Source organism: Marmota marmota, unplaced genomic scaffold, assembly GCF_001458135.2.
Source record: "Marmota marmota marmota unplaced genomic scaffold, marMar, whole genome shotgun sequence".
NCBI lineage: Eukaryota > Metazoa > Chordata > Mammalia > Rodentia > Sciuridae > Marmota > Marmota marmota.
The window spans coordinates 6,582,859-6,592,385 of record NW_026000185.1 but is presented as its reverse complement, the minus strand read 5'-3'; the positions used below and the strand labels follow the sequence as shown (position 1 = coordinate 6,592,385).

At 56.2% G+C, this 9,527-nt stretch overlaps 2 protein-coding genes across 2 annotated transcripts; both read left to right on the top strand.

Annotated features, from left to right (window-relative positions):
• The first annotated feature begins 18 nt into the window (after positions 1-18).
• LOC107146496 (serine protease 41-like) lies at positions 19-1,262 on the top strand. Its single transcript, XM_048790057.1, has 2 exons — positions 19-427; positions 1,155-1,262. Exons 1-2 carry the CDS (start codon positions 19-21, stop codon positions 1,157-1,159), a joined length of 414 nt encoding a protein of 137 aa, XP_048646014.1. The 3' UTR covers positions 1,160-1,262.
• Positions 1,263-4,343: 3,081 nt separating this feature from the next.
• On the top strand, positions 4,344-7,336 carry Prss33 (serine protease 33). The gene is made up of 6 exons (XM_015490865.2): positions 4,344-4,727; positions 5,063-5,089; positions 5,203-5,365; positions 5,496-5,767; positions 6,016-6,185; positions 6,385-7,336. The coding sequence occupies exons 1-6, from the start codon at positions 4,406-4,408 to the stop codon at positions 6,541-6,543; spliced, it is 1,113 nt and encodes a 370-aa protein (XP_015346351.1). The 5' UTR covers positions 4,344-4,405; the 3' UTR covers positions 6,544-7,336.
• Positions 7,337-9,527: the final 2,191 nt, after the last annotated feature.

Below are 9,527 nucleotides of genomic sequence, written 5' to 3'. Positions count from 1 at the left end.
CCATAAGAAGGACTTGCCATGGACACTAATGGTGTCCATAATGAGCAAGTAGTAGCAGCCCCACAGCATCACCCCAGCCCAGGTGTGCTCAGATGGCCAGGCCCCCTTCCCCGGGCCCTGGAGGTCGCTCTCTTCTCCCCTGCCAGGTTCTCTCGTGCTTCCAGGTGGATAGTCCAGCTTGGTGAGCTGACTCTCCGCCAATCTTTCTGGAGCCTGCGGGCCCACCGAAACCGGTACAGAGTGAAGGACATCATTGTGAACCCCCAGGCTAGAGGGAAGTTCCATGACATCGCCCTGCTGAGGCTGGCCTCCTCGGTCACCTACAGCAAGTACATCCAGCCCGTCTGTGTCCTGTCTTCTACCTTCACGTTCCTGCACCGGTCCGACTGCTGGGTGACTGGTTGGGGAGTCATCCATGAGAATATGGGTAAGGTTGGGGACAGAGGGCTGGGCTGGGCACTATCCTCATCCCATTTAGCCACCAGGTCCAGCTGCCCCTCCTGGACCTGGGCACCCGCTCAGCATTCTCTCCTCAGGGGCTGCCCTCCTCTTGCTCCCACTGCAAGGGCAGGAAGACAGGCTCTGTCCCCTTCCCTTGCAGACACTGTGTGGGCCAGAAGGCAGGGGTGCAAGGGGGGCCGGCTTGGCATAGTGCCTTTGCTAGCCAGTAGGGGTGGCAGGCTCAGGACAGCCTCCTGCCAAGGGCCTCTGCCGTTAACTTCCTTCCACTGTGATTTAGTTCACAAACCCAAACTTATAGCCAGCAGTGGCGAAGCAGGCTGTTCAGAGATCTGCGGGGCGTTCCCAAAGCTGTGCGGCCATCCTGGCACCCTCTACCTCAGAACAGCTCCATCTCAGCAGGAGTCCCCGCCCTCCTTGATCATTCCTCTCCGTGCCTGGTGGCCTGGGCTCATTGCCCCTGGCAACCACCGCCTGCCCTCTGCCTGCATGGATTGCCTGCTCTGGACATTCCTTGCCAACGCAGCCACAGAGCGTGTGGCCTTTTGCATCTGCTTCTTGCACGGGCTGTCGTGTCTCCCAGGGTCGTCCCGTTTGCNACCCCTCCTGCCAGCTGCACTGCCACCCTGCTCCCCCAGCCTCTCTGCAGGCTCCACCCACCTGCCCTGGTTGGGCTCACCCAGGCTTCTCCCCAGGGTGACTCAGGAGGACCCTTAGTCTGCGACCTGGAAGGGCTCTGGTATCAGATTGGAATTGTGAGCTGGGGAGTGGGCTGTGGTCGACCCAACCGGCCTGGAGTCTACACCAACGTCAGTCTACACTTTGACTGGATCCGGATGCTGGTATCCCGTAATGACATGCCCAGGCCTGACCCCTCCCCTGCGCTGCTGTTCCTTACTCTGCCCTGGGCTCCCAGGCTCCTGGGGCCAGCCTGAGCATACCTGATCCCATGAAGGTACTGTGGGAACCATAGCTCTGCACCTTCCCCATCCTGTGGACACCCAGTATTGTGTGGTGACAGCTTCCCAGACCAGCCCCTTTCCCCTGCTGTCTTGTTTGCTAATAAACACTTATGCATACTCAAGTTGACAATCCAGAACATGATGGGCACCCTGTGCTTCCTGGACCATTGTCTGTATTACCCATGACCTGTGCAGCCCAGGACCTGTCCCTAACTCCTAATCTTGTCCAGCTGTTGGTCACAGACAGCTGAACCCTTTCCAGTCAGTTCACCCAGAAAGTTGATTTGTGGGAAGAGGGTCATAGCCCCAGGGTGTCTGGGAACTTGGAAGTCTGGGGAAGGGTGACAGGGAATAAATGTTCCTCATGGACAGCGCCCCCCGCCCCCAGTCTTGGTGTGCCCCACTACATGAGTCTCAGATGCTCCTGGTGTTACCAAGATCCCGTAATGGTAGTTTACTGGGGTGGTGAGCTAAGGAAGTACAGGCCAGGAGTGTGTTGGGTTTTCCCACAATAAAAAAGAAGCTGAACGGGAAGTGGACTTAGCCTGAGACCCTGCCTCAGTTTTTCAATATGGGACTGAGACAGGGGCTGGGTTTAGAGGCTCTTTCCTCCTTCCTAAAGTTCAGATGCACATTAATCAACCTGCTGCAGACTCCTCCCCTAAAAAGAGCCAGTTTCTCAGGAAGAACCCACACCGGCCGGGCTTTCTGGGTCCCCTCCATCCTCCGTCCCTGCCTTTCACCCCAATCACCGTTCCTAGCAACCTGCTGAACGGTGCCCAGCCCTACAGCCTACCCCCTACCAAGGTCTGGCCCCACTCCCATTCAGCCCTCCAGCTTTCCAGCTGCTTCTGTCCCTGAACAACTGGCCCTATCTCCACCAGGCTGTCCACAGGTGGCCGATCCTGGGGAGGCCTGAAGAGGACGGGAGCTTACTGCTTTTATTCCTGTGGCATTATGTTTGCCTTGTACCAAGCACTGATCCAGGCTCTGCCCATTCATCCAGTCACACTGGAGGAGAGAGCTATGGCCGCACAGAGCATGGGTGTTTTAGTTCTGGGGAATCAAACCCAGGTCTCATATACGCCAGGCAAGTGCTCTCCCAGCCCAGAGTGGTCTTGAGTGTGGGTCCAGGCTATGGGCAAGACTAGCCTTAAAACTTCCTGCCCCACCTCCACACCCAGAAGCTAGGTAGGTCCCCAGGGGGTTCCCTCATGCCCAGCCTCCTGCCACACTCAGCCCTGTTGACCCACTCCCACATCCAACAGTGCCTGCTCGGAATGGAGCGCTATTCTGCCCACTGGAGACTGTTGACTAAATGTTTGAGCCTCCAAAATTCCTATGTGGAAGCTCTATATCAGTCAGCTTTTCACTACTATAAAAGTACCTGAGGCAAACTAACTTTATAGTGAAAAAAGGTTTATTTAGTTCAAAACTCACAGGCTCCAGGGCATAGCGCTGGCATGGCTCAGTTCTGGTGATGACCTTCTTGCTGGCAGAGCCCTGAGCTGTGGGGCGGGCAGGAACTCATTTGCCTCTATGGTCTCCCTCCCCCTTCTTACAAAGCCACAGGATCCCATCCTGGGGGCTCTATTTGAACAGCCTATTCTAATCTCATCACTTCCCAAAGGCTTCACCACAAAAAACATAGCAGTATCCAGTTCCCCTCCTCTTAATGCCATTAACATGAACCTTTGGAGATTAAAATGCTTCAAGACTTGAGGTTGGTGTGGGGGGGGGGGCAACCATACTGAGACCATAATCCCCAGCGTGACTGTTTTTGCCTTTATGGAAGTAATTAAGATTAAGTGAGGTCATAAGAATGGAGCTCTGATAAAATAAGATCAGTGTCCTTAGAAGAGAAGACAATCACTCTCTTCCCCTCTGCACCCAGAGGCCATGTCAGTACCCAGCAAGATGGAGGCCTCCTAGCAGGCCAACGGGAGCAGTCTCAGAATGAACCAGACCTGGTTGGCTTTGACCTTGTACCCCACCCCCACATCCCCCCTACCCCCACACCCTCAGAACCTTGAGAAGTACATTTCTGTTTAAGCTGCCACACCTAGGATAACTGTCAGCAGCTTGGGCTGACTAGTTCAGGGCCATAAACCCAGACCCGGCCTCATGGAGAGGAGATGAACAATACAGATGAAACCTCCAGACCCATGTCAAAATCAGAATCTTGACATGGTGTGAGGGAGACATGGCTTCAGCAGTGAGGCCCCTGAGCAAGAGACAGAGGAGCAGAGGCTGAGGGGCCAGGAGTGCCGACAGAAAGGGAGAGGGGCTGCACAGCCTGTGGGTGAACCCAAGGGATGACTCACAGGTCTGGGCATTGTCCTGGATCCAGCCCTCCACTGGACCCCTTCCCTATCTCCTGGCCTCACCCTAGACCAACAGTCTTGCTATGTTCTGGCCACCCCAAGCCAGAGGGTGGACTGTTTCCTAAGGTCACACCTGCGTCTGGCTCTGATCAGCTATGCATTCCCACTCTGAGCTCAGGATCCAGGGGGTGTTGGCCTGGCTGGGGTCTCCATATGGAGTCAGCCAGCCAGGCCCAAGGTCTGGGGTCCAGAGTCTGCAGTCAGGGCCCCATGTGGGGCTGGCTGGCCCAGCCAAGCTGGGATTACTGGACAGAACAATAGAGCTCAGAAGCCCCAGTGACCATGCCCCACCAGGAGGCAGGATCAGGTTCAGAGATGAGCTGCCAAGGATTCTCTGGAGCTTCCCAGCCTGACCGCAAGCCCCAGGTCTCCGCACATGGTATCCTCTCCCTGCCACTTCCCAAGTGCTGCTCAAAGAATCTTTGTTTGAGGCTGGTCAGTGAAGCCACATCCCTGCCTGGGCCCTGGCCCAGCCTCCGCCCCTCTGCCCTTTAAGCCCCAGGCCCTCCCCTAGTCCCAGACAGTGGAGAGGGCACCAGGCTGTGAGGGTGAGAGCAGTGTCCAGGGCATGCCGGGGCAGGACAGTGCAGCTCCTGGGTAATGGGAGGGAAGGACGGTGTTGGTGATGAGGCTCTAGGACTCCTGTTGAGGTCCAGGAGACCCAGATCTGAAAGCTGGGGGGACTTCATACTGGGCTGGAGGTGGTCACCCAGGACCGGGGCTGAAGGAAGGGTATTAAGCCTGGGTGGAAGGGATAGCACAAACAGAAGGGCCACCGAGGGAGGGGCAGGTGGGGTTAGGGGTGTTCCTCTCTGCTCCCTGCCAGAGCCCAGCACTGGGCAGAGCTGCCTTACCCAGTCCAGCCCCGGAGACAGGATGATGGGGGCTTCCCAGCTCCAGATCCTGCACCTGCTGGTATTCGGTGAGTGGAGCAAGGAGTAGGGGTGATAGCCACAAAGAACTTGGCTCCAGGTCATCCACGTCACCACCGCTGGGCCTGCTTCTGGCCCCCCCACCCTGCATGTCCTCAGTTCCTGACCTTGGGCTCTCCAAGTCCCAACAGGTTACCTGTGTAAAGGGCCTGGGTCCCACCCCCACCCCAGTGTTCAGGAAGGTGACATCAGGTAACCAATCACATAGGAGCCTGGCACAAGCTCAGTGCCACACATATGCCTGCCTCCCTCCTAATCTCTGACCACCCCCCAGTTATCTGACACCAAGTCCATAATCCAGCTCTCTCTCCACTTCCTCCTCCAGGAGCTACCGGGTCGTTGGCGTCCGCAGGTAAGAAGCCTCAGAGCTGCCCCTCCAGGCCCTAGGCCTTGTCTCTTCTACGCACACTTGTCTCCAGGCCCCAGTCCTCTGCCAACCCTGGCTGTCCCCTTGTTGTCTCACAGCCTGTGGGCAACCCCTCACGTCCAGCCGGATCGTGGGGGGCCGGGATGCCCGTGAGGGAGAGTGGCCCTGGCAGGCGAGCATCCAGCACCGGGGGACACACGTATGCGGGGGGTCGCTCATCGCATCCCAGTGGGTGCTGACTGCAGCACACTGCATGGCCAGGTCAGCTCCCGGAGCCCCAGATGGATGCAGGTGGGGAGGAGGGCGTCTGAAGGTGTAGGCAGGGCCAGTTCCCCACGGGATGGTCTTCTGGGTGGGGTCTGCTTCAGTGATCCCCTTCCCTGTCGTGCAGACAGGCACTTCCATCTGAGTACCGTGTGTGCCTGGGGATGCTGCGCCTGGGCCCTGTGTCACCCCCGGCACTCTCCGTGCCAGTGTGGAGGGTATTGCTGCCTCCAGACCACTCTATGGATGCCACCCGCGGTGACCTGGCACTGCTGCAGCTACGCCACCCAGTACCAATGAGTGCCCACATCCAGCCCATCTGCCTGCCCATGCCTGGTAGTCACCCACCACCCAGCTCACCCTGCTGGGTCACCGGTTGGGGCACCCTCCGCCCAGGAGGTGAGGCATGGAAGGCTTGGCATGAGGTTATTGAGGGAACCCCCTTCTTTATCTAACTGGGCGTCCCAGACCCTCACAGTCCCAATTCAGGACGCAGAACCACTTGTAAGAACCTGAAACTTCTCCCCAGAGCCAGATCCAGGGTGTCCCCTGCCTGACAAATCAGAATCTCGGGCTCCACTTCTTCCACGAGCCCTGCTCTACACTCTGCCCTCCTCTGGCTCTCAGAAGTCTCCCCTTTTCCCCAGTGCCACTTCCAGAGTGGCGTCCCCTGCAAGGAGTGAGGGTGCCACTGCTGAGCTCACGCGCCTGTGACCGCCTGTACCATGTGGGCACCAGCATCCCTGAGGCGGAGCGCATAGTGCTGCCGGGAAACCTCTGTGCTGGCTACCTTAGGGGCCACAAGGATGCCTGCCAGGTGTGTCCCCCACCTATAACCTCTGGAGTCCATGCCCCTGTGTCCAGCACCCTACCTCCCTAGAACTCAGGACCCAGCAGATCCCACCCCCAGGCTGCTTTCCAGCCCCCAATCCAGAGGTATCACCCCAGCGACCTAGGACAGCTGCCCTGAAGTCTTGGGAGGACTGGGACCTACAGTACCTTTCTGTTTGTTGCAGGGTGACTCCGGGGGACCTCTAAGCTGCTTGCAGTCTGGGCACTGGATCTTGGTGGGTGTGGTAAGCTGGGGCAAGGGCTGTGCCCTGCCCAATCGTCCTGGTGTCTATACCAGCGTGGCCAAGTATAGCCCCTGGATTCAGGCTCACCTCAGCCTCTAATTCTGGGTGGTTTTGGTGCTGCTGACCTGGAGCCTCAGCCTCGATCCATCCAGGACCTGCACACATCCTCCTCTCAGAGATCCTAATGGGCCATCCATGTACTCTCCATTCCCCTGCCTCTTCTCCTCCAGGGCACTCACTGAATGTGATTCCACAAGCCAGCAATCCAGGGACCTTCTGTGTGTCCTGGGGGCTCACTCTCCTCCTTCCCCTCCTGTCTCATCTTTACCCTCAGCTCTGGCCAGGGATGAGGGCAGGACAGCAGATATAGGCAAACCAGCTGCCCCTGTCTGGCCTGTGTCCCCCTTGTTTTCTTGAGGAAGATAGACATATGCAAAGCATAAGAGAGATTCAACACCAAGGAGCGTCTCCGTTGCTGGCTCTGAAGATGGAGGAGCCAGGAACTGAGAACATCCTACAGTGGCCTCTGGTCGACACCCAGCAGGGCACAAGAATCTGGGACCTCCAAATGCCAGTTCTGTGAGCCCCACCCTGATGACCCCTTGCCCTCAGCCTAGCAAGACCCTAAGCAGAAAACCCAGCTGAGCCACTGGACTCTGACCTACAAAGTCATGATTAAATAAATTGGTGTTCTGTTAAGCTGCTACCTTTGTGGCAATTTGTTACACAGACATAACAACTAGTAAAGATTTTGCTCCACTGTCCTGGAGGTGTTCTAGGGGAAGATGGGCCGGTCCCCTGCACTTCAAGAGGCTCAGAAGCCTGTGTGCCTGGCTTGGAGAGTTCCTCGGCAGGGCTGCCCACAGTTGCTACTGCTCCTGAGGCTTCTGACCCTCACTCACTCCTCACACCCCTAATCTGGACACAGCCTCTCTCCAGTGTGGCTCTTTGCCCTCCCTCTGCTCCCCTTCCAGCCTGGGGCCTGATCTCTTCCTCTCAGACAGAGGTCAGTTTCTAGAGTAGCAGGGGAATAAGAAACAGAGCAAAATCTGGAAAATTCTTTGTTTTTAGAGGGGGGTGCTTACTGAGAATTGAACTCAGAGGCACTCAACCACTGAGCCACATCCCCAACCCTATTTTGCATTTTATTTAGAGACAGGGTCTCACTGAGTTGCTTAGCGCCTTCCTTTTGCTGAGGCTGGCTCTGAACTCGTGATCCTCCTGTGTCAGCCTCCCTAGCAGCTGGGATTACAGGTGTGCACCACCGCACCCAGATCAAAGCCTGTTCTTTGGAGCTGATCAACAGAGAGATGGGCAGAAAGGGGAGGGGGGTGCATCAAAGTCCCTGCAGGCCTACACAGGCCTCAGCCTCTCTCCCTACCAGTGTACTTACTTGATGGTCACTGCTGGGTCAGGCCAGGTTGGTGGGGCAGTAGGCAGATGCCCAATTTTACTGCAGTCCATTCTGCAGTAAAATTGGGCTGCCTGTGATGGGGTCACTAGGGACTAGGGTGCTCAGGACAGGGTATGGCCAGCCTGCAGAAGTCCAGGGGCACATTTGCAGTGAGACCCTGTTGGGTCATATCAGCTGCCCACTGCTTCAATCTGTGAGTGCACCGCCTTTCTCCTCTCATCACTTCCCTGGCACAGGGCCAGCCATAGATGGTCCTCAGGATGCTTCTCCAAAAGGGAGCACATGAGACATTGAGCAAGCCAAGGCCTGGGGCCTGCCTCTCCATCCAGAGAGCCTGTGTATCTGAGGAACACCCAGGCAGCCAAGGCTGAGGGAGGAGTGAGATGGACAGGGCCGGGGGTGGGGGGACCAGTTAGAAAAGATGACTGCTCCCAGTGGTACCCTAACAACACCATGCAGGGACACAGTGGGGTACTGAATCTCATCAGTTACCTCAGACTCTGCTAGGTGGACTTCCTCATTTGTCAGGTGAGAAAACTGAGACAGAAAGTCCCAAAACTGGGGGCTGGGGATATAGCTCAGTTGGTAGAGGGCTTGCCTTGCAGGCACAAGGCTCTGAGTTCAATCCCAGCACCATACACACACAAATGAAATAAATAAAGTCACACAGCTGGCCAGTGATTTTTTTTTTTTTTTTTTGGTACCAGGGACTGAATGAACCCAGGGGCACTTAACCACTGAGCCACATCCCCAGTCCCTTTTTATATTTTTTATAGGGACAGGGTCTCACTGAGCCACATCCCCAGTCCCTTTTTATATATTTTTTTAGGGACAGGGTCTCACTGAGTTACTCAGGTCCTCACTAGTTTACCACCATGCCTGGGCAGACTGGGATTCATACCCAGGCCCTCTGATCCAGGAACGGCAGAGGTGAGTTGGTATTTCCTTTGCTCTCTCCATCCTGCCCTAACAGCTGGTCTCCCCGGGCCTCCTCCACTCAGCCCATTCCTGAGGTGGCCGCCCATGGTGCTGGCAAGTTGAAGCACCTCTCAGTCCTTGCACAGCTGAGACCCGATGAGACCCAACTGCCAGGGTAGCTGAAAGCCTGGTCCTCATCCTCAACGCCAATCCAGTAACAAAGACAAAGTCTTGAGAAAAAGGAAAAGGAAGGTGGATTTCTTTGCTAGCAAAGGAGACACAGAGGACTCCTGTCCTAGAGGCTGTGATTCTGCCCATCAGCAGGAACAGGGGGGCTTTTATAGAGGTGATTCAGAGCAAGTGAGATTAGGGAGGAGAGATCAGGGAGGAGAAGATCAGGGAGTTTAGGGAAAAGAATATCAGGAAAAAGGAAAAAAAAAAAAAACATGTAAGTTTCAAAGTATCAAGTGAATCCCTGTTACACCAGCACAAATGGCATGGGGGTGGGTGGTCCTGCCCTGCTGAAGCTGAGGCTCCTCAGACCACATCAGCTGTAGCCTGGACTGGATGGGGACTGTGCTGAGGCCCAGTGAGGGAAATCACAGCAGGGGAAGGGACTTTAGAAGGCTCCCAAAGAGCCAGAAGCTGCTGGTCAAAAGTAAGAATACCTAGTTGTGGCTAAGGAAGGAGCTACAGAGGCCTTCACATGATTTTCCTTTGGTCTTAAAGAGCAGAGAACAGAGCCTGAGGA

Bases quoted from the DNA above. Each gene is read 5' to 3' on its own strand.
- Prss33 (XM_015490865.2), top strand. From the start codon at position 4,406: ATGGGAGGGAAGGACGGTGTTGGTGATGAGGCTCTAGGACTCCTGTTG. The intron at 5,366-5,495 runs GTCAGCTCCCGG...CCTGTCGTGCAG, and splicing joins GCAGCACACTGCATGGCCAG to ACAGGCACTTCCATCTGAGT. The intron at 5,768-6,015 runs GTGAGGCATGGA...CCTTTTCCCCAG, and splicing joins GGGCACCCTCCGCCCAGGAG to TGCCACTTCCAGAGTGGCGT.
- LOC107146496 (XM_048790057.1), top strand. From the start codon at position 19: ATGGACACTAATGGTGTCCATAATGAGCAAGTAGTAGCAGCCCCACAG.